At 41.4% G+C, this 19,827-nt stretch overlaps 1 protein-coding gene across 2 annotated transcripts; it reads right to left on the bottom strand.

Annotated features, from left to right (window-relative positions):
• Positions 1-1,877: 1,877 nt before the first annotated feature.
• Positions 1,878-15,222, bottom strand: MYOZ1 (myozenin 1). Of its 2 annotated transcripts, none has more exons than XM_030951419.1 (5): positions 15,059-15,222; positions 11,762-11,943; positions 5,312-5,546; positions 2,948-3,107; positions 1,878-2,115 (listed from the first exon to the last, which is right to left on the bottom strand). In XM_030951419.1, the coding sequence occupies exons 2-5, from the start codon at positions 11,939-11,941 to the stop codon at positions 1,884-1,886; spliced, it is 807 nt and encodes a 268-aa protein (XP_030807279.1). In that variant the 5' UTR covers positions 11,942-11,943; positions 15,059-15,222; the 3' UTR covers positions 1,878-1,883. The 2 variants fall into 2 exon arrangements, with proteins under 2 accessions (XP_030807279.1, XP_030807278.1); XM_030951418.1 differs by lacking the exon at positions 15,059-15,222 and adding an exon at positions 12,854-12,929.
• Positions 15,223-19,827: the final 4,605 nt, after the last annotated feature.

The raw sequence follows: 19,827 nt of genomic DNA, 5'->3' as shown, positions 1-19,827 counted from the left end.
GAGTGATGTTGTTCAGGTGCTGGCCTGCACTCTTGAGTCCTGGGTGGACCTGAGACCTGTGCTGTGATTGTCTGGGGCAAGCCCTTCTCAGAGCAGCCAGTCCTTTCTGCAACTTGACATTCCTTAACTGGCCCGTGACCTGAAATACCTGCTGCTGAAAATAGATTGTGACATATGGCTACCAGTCTAGTTTCTGCTATTCCTGATGTATTTACCATGAAAGCATAATGTATTCCACTTTAAGAAAATATATAATTCTATATTGCAGTAGGATAAAATCTGTGTCAGAAAAGGGGAAGCAATAAATGGCTTATTTATTGGGAGAATATTTTGCTTAATGTCACCTTGTTTTCTCTGAAATTTCCTCTGACTTTCTTAATTTCTACCTTTGTCATTGTGGACTGGATTGTTGTATTAAAGTACTTTAGAACTGAAAAAGAAATCCATCCTCCTTAATTACAATGCAATTGAAAAGATAGATTGATTTGAAATATTGGAAAACAGCAACCTTATCTCCAAACAGAGCTCAAACAGAGCTTTTTCATTTTTGTTGAAATGTTCTCCAGCTCAAAGTAGCACCTTAATATTTTTTAGTCACAGATCTGAGTTATGGATACGTATTAATAATATAATAGGATATATAATAAATGTTCTTTAGCCATTGCTAAAGACCATTTAGCAATGCTTATTATTAGCACAATTTTAAAGACATCTCACAGTAGCCCTGTCAGTAGCTTTACAGAGGCGTGTAATAAAGCCAACCACATAACTATCCCAACAGAATAAAAATCAAATACATGGTTGCAGGAATTCCTAGACAAGGAGGAAAAGCTCCTAAATTAAAAGTACTTCAGTGGAAGCTGTCCCCATGAATAAGCTGTTCAGCCCTGCTTACAGGAGGAAATGTTGAGGCACCAGAACAGAATTCCAAGCCAGTCTCCAATCAGGAATTCTTTAGTGGTTTTCCACAGCGCCTGCCTTTCTTCCTATTTGTGTGGCATTGCTGAAACTGCTGCAAGAAATGGAACAGACTTTCATGGTGTGTATTTGAATAAGTAATGCACTGTGGTAGGTGTCAAATTAGCTCTGTTGTTATTAAAGCATTTGTTTGCTTGCTCTGTCACTATGGGCAAGCCATCTCACTTGGGTGTGCCTCTGTTGCTTCCCAACCTATTAACTTTATGTTCGCTGTAAAAAAACAGAAGAGAAAAAAAAAGAACCAAAAAACTGCTTAAGCTGTCACTTAGTTTATACTCTGGACAACTGGGGGATCTTAGCTGACAGTGAAATACTTTAAGCTGTTTGTTTTGCTGACAGGCTGACTTGCTATTTCACTTCTGATGTTGTTCTAATTTCCTCTGAAAGTCATCATCCTTCCCCATCACTTTGGCAGTATTTTTCCTGGATGTATATAAATCTTATGACCATCCCTGTTAGTCCTTGATCTTTCCTCCCAGGATAATAGTCTCATTGTGAGATTGAAGCTTTTGTTTCAATTTGCTAATCACCAAATTCTTTCAGCAGCACTTTTTAAGTAGAAAACACAAAAGCTGTTTTTCATCTTGGTGTTTTATTTTTTGTTAACACATGACAAAACAGGTTTATTATCAATCAGACAGGCAGCATGCAGCATTGCTAAACAGAAAAACACTTCCTTAGTCTTGGCCTCTTATGTACTGGTGAATAAAAAGCTCCTTTTCCTCAAACTGTGTCTGATTTAGATTAACAGTACAGTGAAGAGAAGTTTAGAACCTGCTTGTGACTTGTCTTGGCTACAGGCAAAAGAAAGAGCTGACAGAGCTAGAGTTGCACTTTTCCTCATTACTATCAACTTGCATATAGAAAGGGCTGAGAAAAAAAGGGAAGGTCTTGGCACTGGGGATTTACAACTCTTCTGTTTCACCACTCATTGGCACATTGACCGCAGTCTGGTACTCTGAGAAGTCTCCTGAAGGCATCCAAGGTATTGGGGTTCTGTTGAAGGAGGGTCTTTTGCTGAAATTTTGATTATATATCATGAGAGATTCTGGGAGCAAAGGGCAGATATCAAACTGAGGCACTTTGAAGGTCATTCGTTTGGCTGCTTTTTCAAAACCCCCATAAGGCATGGCAGTCCTGGCATAGGGGAATACATGGAGTTAGCAAACAGAGCACAGGTAAACAACAGGATTTATAAAATAAATCATCAAAGTTATCATGATTCTAAATTGTGCTACTCTTGCAGTTGGCCAACAAATCCTTAATGAGAACATAGACGTACCCATTGTCCGTGTACTAAAAATTATGTAAACACACACATATGCTGCTGTGCACTTCCTTCACCCTTGTTGCATCAACCTCCATCAAACCATGCACCTTTCACACCTGTTAGTTTTCTGTACATGTAGCAGGCAGAGGCTGCATTGTTGCAGAAATGAGTGGGATGTGGGTTTGTTCTTGGTACTGATGACCTGAGGCTATGGAGGTGGGTGGCAAAATTGTATAGAGAGGTTAACAAAAAATTGTTGCTGTCCTAGAAATATTTGTAAAACCTTCAATGATTATCATAAACAGCAGAAACATCCTGATTTGTATATGAAGTGCTGTGAAGTATATGGCTGCTGATCATAAGTATTTTTCATGACCTCTTGAACTTCAAAGGGTTGCAGTAAAAAACAGTGGCAAGCTACATCTCCTGGTCAAATGGGGAGAGAAAAAGAGGCAAATAGGATTAAAGTCCTCTTATCCAACTGCATTGGTTTTCTGTGCATAATCTGAATTAAAATCTCTAGCTCTTAATGTATTTTGTCTTTGTCGTCTTCCAAACTTGCATCCAGTGGAGACTGTGCTAAGCAAAATGAAGTGCAGCTAAAACTTATTTACAGTGCACAGGACAAGAGGGCTATGATCAGCACTACTGTGTTTTCTCTTGCTAAATAAACTGCACTGAATATCTAAGAGGACTTACCGGTTAAAAGACTTGTAGTGGGGGAAGTCAGCTTTGGGGCTGTATGACAGTAAGTCTGTGGAGAACTGGCTTTTGTCCTCAGGGCTGATACCCATCGCTCGTTCCCAAGGGGAGATATAAGTTTTAAATATAGTAACTTTTTTGCCTCCTGACTTCCCATCTGTAAACAGAGGAAGGTAAAGCAGTCTAGTTAGATGGCACTCAACTGCATTGTGCTACTATCTCCTGCTACTGAAGTTGAAGCACCAGCTGTGTTTCCATATTCTGTAACTCCTACATCAATACAAGCTTTTATGGTTAGATTTCTGTTTTGAAAAGACAATCATACACCACTTCTGTTCTTATCCACAAAAGTAGATAGTACCATAGTCTAAGAGCCACTCAACAAGGAATTTGCATTAAAGCATGTATTTGGAATTTTTCATTCTTCTTTTTGTTTGCTCATATAGAAAGAGCCAAAGTCCTCACCTCATCATCTCTTCCACTAATAGGAGGGAAGCTTTATACGAGGAAAGAGGCAAATAATTTCTTCATTTACTTTTCTTTATTTTCTGTCAGATCATAGCAGACGTGACTTGGCATTTTCTTTGTGATTACATGAACAGATATTCATATTTTTCCCCTTCTGAACTGGGATGTTAGAGACAATCACCTAAGGATGGCTAAAAGCAGTTTGCAAATATTATGTGGTATCTGACTTGAAGTTAAAATCCTATCAGTGACTAGAGCTGCACTTTGTTGTAAAGTCAGACACTTGATTGCTTGCAATTTTAGATTAGCTTCTAGCTGCTCCATTAAGCAAATGAGTTTAGACAAGGGATTTCATTCTGCGTTTCCCTTCCCTTCCCTTCCCTTCCCTTCCCTTCCCTTCCCTTCCCTTCCCTTCCCTTCCCTTCCCTTCCCTTCCCTTCCCTTCCCTTCCCTTCCCTTCCCTTCTCTAGCTGTGTATAATACCACCTTGCTAGTAAGAACATAAGTTTTGTATTGATATGTAGCACACTTATAATATTTTCATCCTTCATAAACCTTAAAACCCCTGAGCAATGATATCTGCTTAGCTTGATTAGGGCAGATGAGAATAACAGATTAATGGAGAGAGACATTCTGGTGCTTTCTTGGTGCTACATTTTGTGTAGAAAACAAATCCTTATGAAATAAGTGGCAAAGAATGGACACTGTTATCTGAATCTTTCTTCTTTATCACACGTCCTTTGTCTATCTTGCTTATTGCAAACCATGCCAAGTCTGGGGGTTCCCTGCTTTCAAAGAATTGCAGACATATACAAGAATCTCTTTTTTAATTTAAAAAAAAAACCAAAAGAACAACTACTCCTCTCTTTTTTTGTGAAGTATTTAAACTAAGCAGTTTACCAGGAAATTGATTGCTAGAGTTGAAACAAAAGCAGCTGGGATCTGTCTCTGTAGTGAAAGCTATAGGATGATATTAATCCTCCTTCCCCCTGCACACACGATAACAATGAAGAAAAATCTCCTGTAAGAAAACTATAAGAGTCTATAAAGATTGCTTTTTCACAGGAAATGTAAAAGCTGATTTTGATATAAAATGCACATTATTCCAGAATGTAAATGAAAATACTTGGATTTTACAAGTCATTCATTTGGTTACTCAAGGCAGTTATTCCTGGTTCCCAAGCAAATTTGGTTTTTTTTTTTTTTTTTTTGTTTTTTTTTTTTTAATCTATAGGGACTGTTAAAGTGATGATTTCATCTGCTGATTCTTATACTAGGTATTTGTTTTTAGAGATTTCTGGCTAAACTAAACAGAGGATAAAATCAGGCAAAGACTAAATTGAATTAAAACTATTTTGACTCATAAAGATACTGCCTCAGTGGCCCAGTGGTGGTTACCAGATAACTTTTAGAAATACTGCTGCTTTTTTCTGAAGATTATCCAAAAAGTGTTCTTTTTTCAGGTAGAAGCTTTGATTTGAAATCAGGGCTCAGATATCCAAGTCTGATGCTCAGATGTACTGATCTAAAGAGTTAGTACCAGTCTCTCCAGTAGTGGTCAGTGTGAAAGCCTGGAAAGGAAGGAGTGCCACAATGGCATGGCAGAACTGTACTGGCCTACTGCTCTACCAGCCTTAGAAGTTCAGCAGAAAAGTTTCTTGTAATTTCTGTGGTCCAGCCAAGCAAGGTATTTCTGCCTCCTGCACGTGGTTGAGCAACATAGAAGAATACAAACAAAACCATCAAACTAAAAGCAGTCCAACTCTTCTCGGCTTTACACTGGAGCTTTGTTTGGAAGAATCCAGGAGTTAGATTAATTTGTTTTTCCTTAAGAGTAGGCTTGGCATGTGGTCTGATAGCTTTAGTTTCTTATTGTTGCAGACAGATACTTGCCTTTGTCAGTACCATTGCCTCCTTCTCCAGCACTTCCAGACGATTTCCCTGCATGCTCCCCTTCACCATCTCTGGCGCCTCCTCTGCTCGCAGGCCTGGGAGGGGCCCCGGGCTGCTGCTGCGTGCTGGAGCCGTGCTGCCCGGCTGCCGATCCTCCCACCATCCGCCCGTGGGCATAGCCATGAGCATCTTCCCCATAGCTCCCTCCTGGTGGGATGAACTTCTGGAAGTGATCCTAGGGGAGGAGAAAAGACTGTGCTTGAGTCTCTGCTACAGGACATGGTGTATTCGTGTTTGTAGGTCCCAGAATGTGAACTCCTGAGTCTCTGTGATCTGACCAGTTCTGTGTCTCTGTTACAGAGCCACTGGCAGAACTTCATATGAGTTATTCCCTTTATTCGGTATAGCAGCAGCCATGGAACAGCAGAAGTGGCGATGGAAGCACGCTCGCCTCATAGTCATTTTATGTGATCAGGGTGGTGTTGTCCCCAGCAATGATGACTATGAAGTAGAGGAAGAGGTGAAAGGAAATTTAGCTTTTGCCAGAGCAGGTAGAAGTCCAAACAGAGATAAAATTGGCTAACCTGTGGGAAAGCAAGCTGGGCAAGAAAGTGTTTGCATGTCAAAGTTAACATAACCCCAGCTCAATTACAGTGTGGAAATTAAGTGTTACCGGCCACCAGAACAGCACGGTATCTGTGACAACACAAAAGTCAGGAAGATATCTGCCTTTTTGCCTGTTTTCTGTATATATATAATACCATTGAAGGTCTATATGAAGGTCTGCTTGGGGAGGAGTATTTACATGTTGAGAAAAACTGAAGAAATAGCAGCCTGGGAAAGCAGAAAATACTTCCTGGGGACCACAAGAGGGAAATGACAAAAAGGAAGAATTTTGTTTGTAGCAGTATGTGAATTAGCAAACCAAATCTAACCAGCAACAGGGTAAGAAAGAAAGAAAGTTGTATCCGACAATAAAATTAAGTTGGTCTTATTTTGCAGACCATTCACTCTTCCTTGGTCAGGCTAGAAGGCACGATCTCTGCAGTATGTAGTAAAAGAGCAAACAATCCATGCAGGATTTATTGACCTTGTGGTGTACATTTTGGCACAATATCCTGTCTTTGCACACAGAAACTTTCATAAATGCTTGTGTGGAATAGAAACTGATATAGTGTGTTTAGAAAAATGTTTCACATATTGGTCATAAGTGACATCAAAACTAGACTCCTATCAGACTTTAAAAGTATCTCTTGTGTAGTGCAGCCCACACAGCTACAAGTAACCTGGGTTATATATCATGTACAATCTTTCCTTTTGGACTAGGAGATTGGCTATTAGATGCACAAAGATGTAACAAATACACATTAATGACACTGAATGAATCTGTGGTTCCTCATACTGCTATTCTACATGTATAAATTAATCTCAGGGAGCCTCAGAGATGGCTCTCAAAGGGTTTAGTTTTTCTCAGGGCTCTTACACCTAGCACAGTTTAGCAAAAAGAAGCTTTTCAGGCTGTAAACAGGCTTCCAAGGCCAGCTGTTCAGTCAGCTAAAAATAGTTGAGAAGTGCAAACCCCACAAGGCTCAAGGCAGAATTAGCTAACCCTCTGCTCCCTGTGTCTCCCACAACAGTGTCCAGGGTTTCACAGCAGGTCACCAGGCTGCAACCCAGGCAGGCAGCCAGCTGCAGGCTGAAGTGGCAGAGCTGGTTCCCCCAGGGCCTTTAGGGACTGTCTGTCCTTCTCCTAGCTGCAGGGAATTCCCTTTTTAGGAACACAGGAGATAATGTTCCCGTGAATGTCAGGAAGCACTGAGAGGGGAGAGGATTGTGAGCATTAAGCTGTACACAGGAGCTAACTGGGCACTCTGCTCAATTATGCGTGGCACCTATGTAGCTGTAAAAAGGCAAACTGAAAAAGGGTATTTTGAGGGTTAGGGGTCAGAATGAGGTTATTTTCAAAATGTTAATATATATGCAAGGGTAATGCTTCTACTGATTTGCTCACTATTTTCAAAACAGAATTTGCATCTGTTTTCCTTCAAGTTTCACCCATGCTGTGTGCCCTTTCTGAGAATTACGTGCTCATTTCTCCTTTCCTGTGGTTACTTACATGCTTCTCCTGCAAGAGAAAAAAAAGTCCCAAAGCATCAGCATAACATGAGCTGCAGTAAAATGGACTGTTCTGTTTCTGCTCACAGCAGTATTTGATGTGACTAGGGAGGGGCATCGTTGTCATCTGGTGTTATTTTAAATTGCAGTATTATCACTAAGTAGGAATGAAGTTTCTCTGGAACAGAAGGTCTGTATCAGGAAAGCCACTCCTAAATCTTATTTAGCTGCAAATTAAATTAGTTTGATTTGCCTTAAGCTAGTTTATTATTCTTCATGGGCCTGCTGAGAAAACATCTGATCTGCTAAAAGCAGGCAACTCCATTCAGATAGGAAAGACATGTTTTCCATGCAACACCCCAGTTTACTCACCTGCTAGAACAAAAATATAATTTTCCTTAGTTTTGGTCACAATTGTTTGTCTTAGCTCAAATTAACATGAAGCAAAGAGAAAATTATCTTTTTGAAAGATTTTCCAAGACAGTGGAGCTCAGGAAAAACAGCCTCAAGCAGGAGTCTCAACATAGTCAAAGCTGCATAGGTACAGCTTTGTCTCCGGTACTTAGAGCACACCTCTGGTCAGAGTTTTAGAGTGGAGTTTTAGAGTTTTGGAGCTCACACTTGAGGAGAATGCATGTCTTGGGCCACTGCTAACAGCATGTGGAACATTTACATATATGCATATTCACATCATAAAACCAGCCTCTCCGTTAGTATTGATTGACTGTGTTGAATGGAGTTCCAGGAGAGAAGTCCAGGAATGTCAATTGAGATGGCTGACAACCTCCTGTTGGGTCTGGGGACAGATCACACGGCTCCTCCTGTCTGTGCATTGGTGGAGGTAGTGGATATTATCAGTCCCAGGGCATCCTTAAATCCACTCTAATAAGAGAGCACTTGTTGCAAGTTCATGTGATGGGTCCCCTGGGTTGGCTAAACAAATTGGGCTCATGTCTTTCAAGTCCTTAGTGCTAGCAAGCACCTGCACTTTCAGGCTGAGTGCTTAGGTGGACAAATTCTGAATTCTCTAGAGCATGTGCCTAATAAAAACTAGATAATGAAAGATGATCCAACTAATGGAGCTGAGATCTCTGTGTATCTCAAGGCCCTGACGTCACTGCAGGCAGTCCCCAGGAGAGACACTGTGTGCTCCCCTTCAGCTCCTTGCTGTGCCCTAAAGAAAATGATTGAGGCCACCAAATGTGTTTCTATTTCCACCTCCCTGCAAAAGAGCTCCCCAAATGTTTGATGCCTATGTAGTTACTAACACTTCTGAAGTTACTGGACTGCATCGTCTCTGTGGCAGCCACTCAAATGCTCCTTAATGGTGAGATGGGAGATTTAAAATTCAGACACTTGGAGAGTCTCATAGACTGCCTGCTGTTTTTATCAAAGCGTGGGCCTCAGTCCTTCATTTGGAATTGCATAGCCTTAAACCTATGACTCATTTTTAAAAAAAGGGTGAAAATAAGAAGCTGTAGAAGCATCTTAGATTTTTTTTTTAAAACTTGCTACCCTGAGAGGCACAGTGGATTGAGCTCCTGCTTTCTATTTCCAGGTCCATTTCTGACTTACAGTGTAATCTTAGACAAAATATTTTTTGCTTCTGTGCCTGAATTTACCCATCTAAATAACAGGAATTTTTATTTAATGCTACCCAAAATTAGATATATCTCATTTGTATATTTTATATCATTTTTGTCACATTTACTTTGTGGATGAAAAAAATTATGTTTCAGAATTTTGGTCCAGAGTTTTCTCACAGTGCTGCAACAAATTGGAGCACTGTGGAAAATAAAAGGCTCTTTTTTTCTGTTACTCTGTTTTTTCCACTCCAGTCACTTCTTGAATAAGAATGCATCAGACTCCATGTTCACTCTTCCACAGCTTCGGGTATAGTGGGACCTCTAGGTCTTCTGCACCAATCCAGCTTCAGTGCAGCAAGACTCATTTTGTTAAAGAAGTTACAATCTCACCTGGCTTGGTCCACTTAGGTCATAACCTGAGAATTGTATCTTAGCCTGCAATTATCCTGTAATGCTTGTTCAAGAGATTTAACATTCTATGCAGAACAGAACTCCTAGAAAAAATATTTTCCTAATATTTCCCGTTTAACCTTACCCCTGCTGATCTTGACTGACATTCATCCAAGTACATTAAGGGGGATACAGAGCCAGCACTGCATGCTCTGTAATAAACCAAGCAGCTGCATGATGACATTTCTCCATTGTTGTTTTCCTTCAGACACTGTGTCATGCCTGGCTATTCATACAGATCTTTTGCCTTTCCCTGCTCAAGAGCACCCAGCTCTCCCAGACCATGGCTCAGTTGCTGTGATTGCTCAGCTTTCCTTAATGGTCTGACTGCAGCAAAGCTGCTCACTCGTGGGGCCTGCGGTGATGAGAACAGCTACCCGCAAAGGCAGTGGGTGCAAGCAGCGAGCTCCTGGAGCAGTCAGAAAACAGTAACAATTATGTTTTGTTCTTGCTAAACTGACCCCAAGCAAGGGCTGTAGGCAGACCAAAGTCTTCCTGCACTGACCAATGCAGTTTTGCTGTCTGTTGTCTCTCTATCGATGTGGAGAGAAGGCCTGTAAGTGAATTATGGAGGATTTTAAGCAGAATGCCAGCTGGTTTGGAGACCGTGCCATGGTTCTCCTACAGCAAAGCAGCAAAGAAAATCCTAGCTTTTTAGAGGATTTTCTAACCCCCAACTACATTTCCGCATGGCATAGGATCTTTACAGACATGCTGAAAGATCTTGGGAGCAGTTGTGTTCTTACAAAAGAGAGAGATCCACTACAGAAGGGGTATGGAGTGAAAGTCAGGCACAGATTAATAAATGAAGTAGGAAAAAGCTGCTAACAAAAGAGAAGCAATTGTCATCAGCATTTGTAATGTTAGTCATGAAGTGACTGTGCATGTCCAGTCTTGAGTCAGTTTGTCACAACTTTTTTGTTTTGGATTGTTTTGATTGGACATTCTTTAGTGACACCCTCGAATTTTTGACACTTTGGACTCTAGCCTTATTATTCCATCAATTTGTTATTTTCTCACTTCTCACCGCGGCAGATTCTCACATATTAACTTGGCGCTCATATGTTTTAGGAACTCTGAGATTGCTGAGTATTTATGAAAACAGCATGCATTTCTCTAGGATATTTATCTGTGGAGTCCAAAGTTCAATATAGCCTTCATTCTCACATTCTTTCTAGGAGATAATTCACTGAAGAAATGAACTACCTAAAGCACAAAGAGGTGAAGAAACCGACATCACAGGATATGCTCATTATATCTCTGGTCTGTCATCCCTCGTCTGTAATCTTACTGTTTAATTTTAACTTTTTTTGTTAGGCATCTTTCCACACTCTGATTTTTAAGTTGGCATTTCTAGAAGTGAACTGCAGATATTTTCTTATTGCTGCTTTTGAAAATATCAGAATGCTAAAAGATAGTGTGTTTTTGTTTGGCAAAATATTTTTCTTCAGTTTAACTTTTATTGTTTTCCTTGAGTTTCCTCAGACTGGAAAATAGATGCCATAAAGGGATAAAATGTCACCAAACCAACTTTAAAGAACATAAGAAGATGAGGTGGTATATCAAAATGCATATGAACCTTAAACATTTTCTATTTGTTTTACTGAATTCTGATAATCGTGTGAATAGAGAGTTTCATTTGTAGAAGTTTAGGTGTCTTCAAAAGACTTTACACCTGCAACTAGCTGTAGAAAGGAGTTTAAATAACAGTACCAATGCAAAGGAAAGGGAAAAGAAAATGAATGTCTATATTTATATACCATATCTGAAAGGAAAATGTTTTAGAGGAAAACAAACTGGGCTTCTAGCAAATTAACTGAAAATATTTCAGAGTCAGGTTAGAGGTTTCACTTGTGGAACTTGCAGATACTAGCAGAGGACTCTGTCCAGCAGAAAGCATAAAAGTATCCTAGACTAAAAATAGCACTGGTCTGCTGGAGCTGGATGGCTCACTGCCATCATGCAAAGAAGAAATGGAATGGGTACAAAACCAATTAGCCCTGCCCTGAGTTCTGAACACTTGCCAAACATGCAGCCTTCCTTCATCACTCAGTACTGAATTTTGTCATGCTTCTGTATGTGTGATACCAAATATTTGCCAGAGGAGACTAATGCTGCTGCCAAAAAGAAATAAAACTTGTGTATTTATGTAATTTTGTTTTCTTCTTTCACTGCTTTGCTAGTAGACTCCCCCTACCCCCTGCCCACCCACATTAAAACAGAAGAGAGCTTGGGCACACTCCATTCCTGTTTTCCCTGAGTGTATGGAGTAGCATTTTAGTCTTAATCTTCAACTTACCACAGAATTGTCAGTGAAGGCATCAGGGTTATTCTCATAAATGAACTTCTCCACTCTTAGCTGGCGTAATTTGAACATCTTGGATCCTTTGTTGGTGAGGAGAGAAAGCTCTTCTAGCATCACATCTCTGGGGATGCTGATCTTCTTCCCCAGGTTCAGCTTGGACACCTCTTGTGGCATAGCTACAAAACATACAGTGGGGCACTTTAGGAAGCACTCTGGTCTATGTCTTTTGTCTGTTTCTTCCTATCATCAGTAGTGACTTCAAGCACCCAAATTATCTTCTAAATTAAGATTTTAGGACATTATCTGTGCACCTAGTTTTTACATTGAAGACACTCTGGGTATAGATCTTTGGTATTTACTCTGGACTGCAATCAAGGCAAATCTGCAGAGAGAAGTTGCATAGGGGTGGAGCTAGATGGGTGTCTGCCACATCTGAAGCATCTCAGTCAGTGCAGCAGGATTTCTTGGCACTGCTTCAAATGAGTACTTTTCCAAACCTCTAAAACCTTCCTCATGCTGTCAAAAGTAAAGAAAAGATAAGGACATGATGCTTATTTAAAAGTTACCCTACCCAATACACACATATTCTGTAGAAAGAAAAATGTTCCAGGTTATATTCTTCCTGCTCTATTAACTGCTCTAAGAGATGTCTTCTTCAGCTAATGAGTGCTGGAATCAAAGAAACTCTCTCACACAGAGAGAAAACAAGTATGAAACAAATGTTGTAAGAGAGAGAGAACAGCATAGAATAAATCTAGGCACTGCAATATTGACCCCTGTAAAAGATCATGTTTTCTGTCCATTTACACTGATCTGCATCCAAATTAATGCTGCAAGAGAATACAAGTTTGCAGAGTGCAATCTCGGTTGACGTTTGGCTGAGTGTGTGCAATGCTTTTCAGCTGTAAGGTAGAAAATGTGACATGGTTGAAGGCTGGGATCAGTAAAATTTGTGGCTCTGCTTCCTGGTATGTTCAATGCATGTCTTGCTTTGGGAGTTCAGTTAGGCAAGGTGTGAGATTTTAAAGGCCGAAATTCAGATTAAAGTCCAAACAATTTTTATATGTGCAGTTTTGCATATCTTACCTTCATGTGTCAGCTTCCCAATGAGTTTAGTGGACTTTTTCCTTTTAAGAGGAGCAGGAGTCCCTGCAAGGGGCATTCCCACAAAGGGTTCTCTGCTTTGCTCTAAACACACAAGGAAATGGAGAATGAAACACTGGAAATGTATTTCTTGCCTCTCTTTTAGTTGTCATCTACAGGTAAAAGATATACAGCCTTCCTTCCCCACACTGTTTTTTTTCTATCCCTTCCCCATGATGCAGCTAGTGGAAGGTATCATCCCATACAGGATATCATCAGCAGGCCATTCTGGAGTTCTCTGGAGACTCAGCATTCTGACAAAATATGGTAGCAGAACCCAGCAGAAGCATTGCAAAGGTGCCCTATAGCACTCATCCAAAAGAGGCAATTTAATTGCAACAAGGCAGTCTCTCAGAATCCACATGTGCTGTAAGGATACTCTGTTATTATCTTGTGCCGCAGTAACAGGATGTCACTTGGAAAATTTGCTGTATGATGCAATGTTATAACAACATGCAGTTATCATTAGATGGCAATATATATTTTTGGATAAAGGTTTCTGGTCTGTCCACGAGTTATTTGGAACACTTTGCATCATGTGCAGTTCTGGTTTGGATATTTCAACAGTCCTTTTAGAATTAGAATAGGTACTCAGAAAGTCACCAGACTGCAAGTCTGGAAGGGAAAAAAAAAGAAACAAAACAAAATTGCAAGTAGTTCTGTCTTTTATGACTGCTACTGTTTTGTTACAGAAGGGCTAGAGGAGGAAGGCGCAGGAAAACCTGTTAAAATTGTTCACCCAATTTGTTTGAAGTCACTTGCATCTGTATCTTATGTATTGATCTTATCCAATACCATTTTGAAGGGGGAAAGAGAAGAGGGAGATTTCTTCTGGTACAGTGTTCCCCATCTCTGTCCCCAGATAGGATGAGAGATCTGAACTGCAAAATCAGGAAAAATCAGGAGCAATCTCAGCAATTGCATTTCAGGCAGCTTTTGAGAGTCCTTCTTAGGGGTTATTACACATAATGTAAGTAGAGCAAATGTCTTGCCTACACTTCAGCATTGTCCATGCCCAAACAACAGCATACAGGGGACAGATCCCCACCTAATATAATGCAATGCAATACAAAGAAAAATGGGCAAAGACCCATTGGCTTCAGCTGCAGCAATAACTACAATCTCTGTCCTTGTGATTCTTTGTACTTTACTTGCTTAAGATTTCAGAACTGAAAAACTTTGAACTGTGAGTTATATTTTAAAACTAGCAAGCAAAGAGCTGTAACTGGAAGTTTGTATACTACTCTTCTGATCACAACTTTTATCTCCTGTGTATTCTGAAGTATCATTCCACCGTTACTTCTTTTGCAACATAATTTTATATGATGGAATTTTGATAACTGTTAAAAGAAGCCCAGTCACAGCAAAACAGTGCCAATCACATTGGCAGATACTCCCTTGGAGTAGTTTTTCTTTCAGATTCGCAAGTTTTTCCTTTTACTGAGATGCTGCCTGTGTAGTTCACATCATCTATGAGCCCATCCTGGGGTATTCCCAAAGCAAGTGTGAGCAGGTGCAGCCATGACGCACACGCTGCACATTCTCTTTAAGCAGCCAGACATCTGCTTGGCTGTATAAAAGAAGCAGGCCCTGCTTGACAGGAAAAGGGCAATGCTGCCAGGAAATAGCAGAGGTGAGAGGTTATGGCCCATCTGATGGGTCCTAAAACTCACAAAACAGAGAAATCATCCATATGCCGCAAGCATGGATTTCCTGGGGCAAGGCAGAAAGGGACAGCCGCAGTGGAAAGCTGTGCTCCTCACACTAATTCTCAAGCAGCAGCGAGGACAAGTCTATTCTGTTCTGCTGTCCTTCTTTACTAATCCAGCAGGACTGACAATTGAAAAACCCACTTCATGCAACTGGTCTAGCAGAAGGAAAGAGACAGCAGTCTCTCACTATGGACAGGGTCCAGAGTTACACAGTACTGCTGCTCTCTCAGCCCTCCCAGAAGCTGCTGGAGCCTTAAACCCCATTCTCCTCTCTATATCATACGTAAAGCCAGGGATTTTCTCCCTCAGCTCTGTATTCTTGTTCAATTCCTGTGTCTTTTTGTGCATTGATCTTTGCAGCAGTCATTGGTGCTGCAAGCCAAACCAGTCTTTACTTCTCCAGCACCTGCACTATTTTGCTGCCCAGTCAACTCACCTCAGGCTTGCAGGGCCAGGCTCAGACCAGCTCACACACCTGCCCCAGAGCTCAGCAGTGGCTGCTTCCTCCCAGCCTGTCTCTGGGTGCTGCCTGGGGAGGCTTGTCCAGCAGCCCCCTCTCCCAGGGTGCCTGGGTGCGGGGAAGCTCTGCCCAGCACAAAGTGCTGATGCAAAGTGCAGTGAATTTGACTCCTGAAGGCTGCTCGCACAGGCATCCTGCAGTTATTAATAACCAAAGGCCCAGAGGGCAAAGTCTCAGATAGCACTGCTGCCATCCCTGAGGAGAGGAAAAGAAAAGGTTGCACCTCAGGTCTCCTGCAGTCACCGTCTCAACGTCCAGGAAGACCAGGCACTCCCTCCATAGGCGGCTCACTTCTTCCTCCTCTTTGTTCAAATAAATATCAGTTCCTCCTCCTATTGCTTCTTGACGCAATTCATAAAATCTTCTCAATATCCTGTTTGTCAGTAATGCCTCAAAAGCTATCTTGGGTCTTGCTGTGTTTTACACCTTCCTTCTGCCTCTTCTTAATCGGTCATCCCAGTGTCCCCTAGGCTGTCATACATATTTCCTAAAATGCTCAGAAAATACAGAAGCAAAATAATAGTATGCATGAAGCAAGAAGTAGTAGGAAAACCCACAAAGTCTGGAAAGCTATTTATAGAATTCTAGGAAGTAGGTATTTAATATGTATGGGAAACCCAACTGAACCAAAGAGCAAGGAAATTAATTTCCTGATTAATGACAGAAATAGGGTTGATAGTCTGCATTTGGTTCAGCTTTGTACATTCAAATAACTCCCCTTAACTCCTGTTCATTATGAGGCAACTCTCCCTCTTTTTCCTGCTTACCCAATTGGGTTCTGGTTTTAGGATGAAGAAAACATATCTCATTTTACTGGAGTACTCAAAGATGAACATACCTTTCAGTTTCTGAATAAGGCAAAAATCCTCCAGAAAACATTGTCTTACTATTTCACATTGGAAGATCAAACCCCTAGTGGATCAAAATCAAGTTGTCCATCAAATAAACCTAGAGTCTAGTGAGGAGAAAAAAAACCAAAACACAGTTGTGATTATAATAGAAAATCATTTGGACAAAGAATTGCAAGCAAAGTTGATATAAAGGAACATCAGGACATAGCCACTTTCCTTTTTCCCTAGACTTTGCTGCTGTTTTTTGCTGCACCAAATGCATAAAAAACTTTGCAGTGTGGTAACTGGGTTGAAGGCACTACGTGTTAATCCCCAGTACTGTTAAGAAGGTCCTGTAGAAGACTGCTGTAACATTCCTATGGGCAATAGGAAAACAGCTTTTATATCCTGCTTGGAGTTAGGGCACATATGGCATTCTCCTGGCCTAAAGTTTCCATTTTCCTCTTGCTTGCATCCATATAACCACTATGTATACCTTGCATTGTGTCTATTTCACAGCTCTGATCCTCCCTCATTTATGTCTACTGTAACAGCATGATGTACACTTCCCACTGCCCACGAGAGCACTGCATCCTTCACTGAGCTGGGCTGAGACACCAGGGTGATGTCCAGCCCAGATCCTGCCCTCATGCTTCCATGCCAGTGATTCAGGAGCAAATCCTTGGAGCAGTTCCAGTGTAAAATAAGCACAATTAAACTGTAAACACCCACTGCCTGCTCTGGGCACCATCACAGAGCTTCATGCCTGTGAAGGCATTTACATCTGCACAAAGCTGGAGGGTGTCAAATGCTGCAGTCACAGCTGACCATCTGTCCACACGTCACACCCACTCTGCACAAGTGCAAGTGGCCATAGAGGAGCGGGTCTCTTGGTGCTGCCAAGCCCTCCTCACTGCAGATTGTACAGGAGGAGTGTTTTTCTCACCATGGTAATTCTTCTGGATTGGTTTGGCACCATGCTTGACATTTGGCCAGAGTGCCCAGTGTCTGCTGTGACATCCAGTTGTGCTCCTGGAGATGCTGCTCTCCTATTCAAATTCCTGTGCTCTAAATACTCATTCATCATTCATCAAGGGAGACACTTCCTGCCACAAGGTAGTGGCATATGGAGGGACAGAGTGAGAACAAACACAATGTGCTACTTTATGCTTAAAATCAGAGCCCTTTGCCTCTCCTTTCCCAAAGGCATGAGGTAGAGTTACATCTAAATTTAAGAAGTTTCTAGCTCCATTTTGATAATCATCTGAGAAATTAATGTGATTTATATCATCAGTTGAGAAGCTGAGAAATGCAGCTACCATTATATGGCAGCTTTTTGTGGTAACTAGGTTGATGCTAAACTCTGCCTCCTCTCTACTTCTTGCAGCAGCTGTTTTCAGACCATTCTATAGCTGTTGTGTTATTTCTCCAGTCATCTCCTGGGCCTTCCTGAGCACAAATTACATCTTAGGGGAACAGTTTGTGCCAGCTGGATATCATGTGGAACCTGATGGGTTGTGAGGCATGATGTAGCTCCAAAAGATGATGTAGCAGGGAAGTATGTGATTGCTCTTCCCTGTCACGTGACCTGGTGCACCTCTGCTTCCTCCCACCCCAGGCAGCTGCAGAGAGAGAGAAGCTGAGCATGCTGGAAGGGAGCAGAGTGCCCCTGGTAATTGGAAGTGAGCTGGAAACAGATGTGTTTCTTTATCAGTTCCTCTTATAAAACTAAAGAGAGACAAGGGAAAAGCAATAGCAAGAAGAAGGCATGTCTAGCATGGTGTGTGAGGATCTCAATCAGACTGTGAGCAGGCATGTCCTGCAATTAGGACCAGGAACAAGGCACTGACAGTTCAGGATGAGCCAGCTCCAGGAGACAAGAGCCTGCTGTGGATCCCCAGCCCAAAGGGCAAGAGGCAGGCAGGATCAGGGTCCGGGCCAAGGATGCCGAAGTCCAGATTTAAAGAATGATGGGAACTGTGGTCTGATGGGAACAAAGCATATGTTTGTCTAGTTAAGGTCTCATGTGAGAAGTACACATATACCAGGTGAGAAATGGGACCTGAGTGCATCTGGAAGGAACTGAATGGAGCCTGAGCCCTGAATCCATTAGTATGGCACCAGGATTTATCGGGTGATTTGTATAAGGCACTCTTGTGTCTGACACTTAAGCACCAAGACACACCTTAAACTGAGATTCTTACCTCCTACTCTACCTTCAAATAAAATGATATGTCTTTATTTTCAGTTTCCACACTGAGAACTAAATCCTGCTTGTTTCTCCTTTCTATACACAGTTTTTCCTGAGACATAGGAATGTCTAGTTCACAAGTCTATAAATGTCAATTGTGGGTCTAACAGAGACTGCACTTGTGTCCTGCCACAGTGCCAAGTTCAATGGCTTTTTTGTGCTGGAATATTGTACCAATCTTCTATCCCTGCCATAAATAATGCAATGAACTCAGAAGAAGATACCTGTTATCTTACCCACTCATACTAGTCAATGCTAAGGGGTTTTAATCACTGCAAGCTGTACTTGAGGTGGTTCAGTTTTCTTTAGGATGGAAGGATTTACCTGGACCATGGGGTGGTTTGGAGGCTAAATTCAATCCTTGCATAAGTACATGGAATTTCCATTAACGCCAGTGGGGTAGTATATGTGCTGCCTGTAGGACTTCTCACCACTTTAGAGAGTTTATAATCATACAAGAAAATGTCTTTATTTCACTGTGACCACCTCCCTCTTTCCAAATATACCTTTAGTTTAAGTGACCTGAGGAACAGCCTAAACCAACTTTGCTTTCTCTGATGTATAGCTTCAAAATTAATTTATTTTCACTCTGCATTCTTGTACACCTAATTTCAAATAGTCTGACTTCAAGTTGTCAATGCCTACAAACTTATTTAGAGAGTAGCATATGAAATCTGCCTTATTATGCTGCTAGATGGACACAAGCAGTACTTCAGTGAAACATCAGCAGCAGAACTGTGTCCAGAGCACATTTTGATCATGTAGAAGTCAGGAAAACAGCATCAGTATTCACCACTTTAATTTTTCCAAGATGGAGAATTAAACCTTGCCCTTGCTCTTCTTTTTCCCTGATGCCCAGGACTGATCTTTCTTGAAAGTATTCATAAACAGCAGATTCCAACATTATTCAATCTGTTCTGAAAAAAAGTTGCAAGACTCTTGATTTGGTGCTTTTATCCTGGTTATTGTTATGGTGATGATGATGGTGAAATAAATATAATTTTTGTTATTGTAAAATATTTCATGTGTTCTTAACCTGTTCCAGTTTACACAGACATCAGGGAGACTTGTAGCGCCAAAATAGGAGAAATAATAAATGCCAGGCTCTTTTGTGCCACTAAGTGGGCTTAGTGCACGGTAAGACATAGGACTGGGACAGAAATATGTGGGATTTGAGCACAGAGCTGGAGTGTGTGTGGAAATAGCTGCCATTCCCGTGGTATGTTACTTGCTGGGCAGCCTGTTTGTCTGTGTGACCCAGGAATCCCCTCCAAGCTGCAGCAAGCCCCTGGCTGCCAAAACTCTCCGGTATGAGCCTGACCTTCTCCTCTGGTATGTGGGACTGAGCAACACCATATGTGAACGTCAAAAGAGGATAGATTAGGAAGAAAGGACTTCCTAAGATTTTAAACCCTCTAGACTTAACACCACATCAGGCGAATGCCAAACCCGCAGGTAACTCAGAGCAGAGCAGTGGCTACATCTAGTGGCCACGGAAGCTATAGGTCTGAGCTGTCGGGGAACAGCCTTGTCTTCCCTGTGTGCCACGCACTTCCCTGCTGCGCTCTTCGCTGCACATTCTCCTTCCATCGGGTGTGATTGTT

The sequence above is a fragment of the Camarhynchus parvulus genome, chromosome 6 (genome assembly GCF_901933205.1).
Source record: "Camarhynchus parvulus chromosome 6, STF_HiC, whole genome shotgun sequence".
In the NCBI taxonomy this organism is placed as follows: domain Eukaryota; kingdom Metazoa; phylum Chordata; class Aves; order Passeriformes; family Thraupidae; genus Camarhynchus; species Camarhynchus parvulus.
Note: the sequence above shows the minus strand (reverse complement) of the source record. Positions and strands in the feature narration are given on the sequence as shown.

Coding starts and splice junctions, on each gene's coding strand:
- MYOZ1 (XM_030951418.1), bottom strand. CDS start 12,929: ATGCCCCTTGCAGGGACTCCTGCTCCTCTTAAAAGGAAAAAGTCCACT. Junction 5,547..11,761: donor CCTTCACTGACAATTCTGTG/GTAAGTTGAAGA, acceptor CTCCTCCCCTAG/GATCACTTCCAGAAGTTCAT. Junction 2,116..2,947: donor CACTACAAGTCTTTTAACCG/GTAAGTCCTCTT, acceptor CCCCTATGCCAG/GACTGCCATGCCTTATGGGG.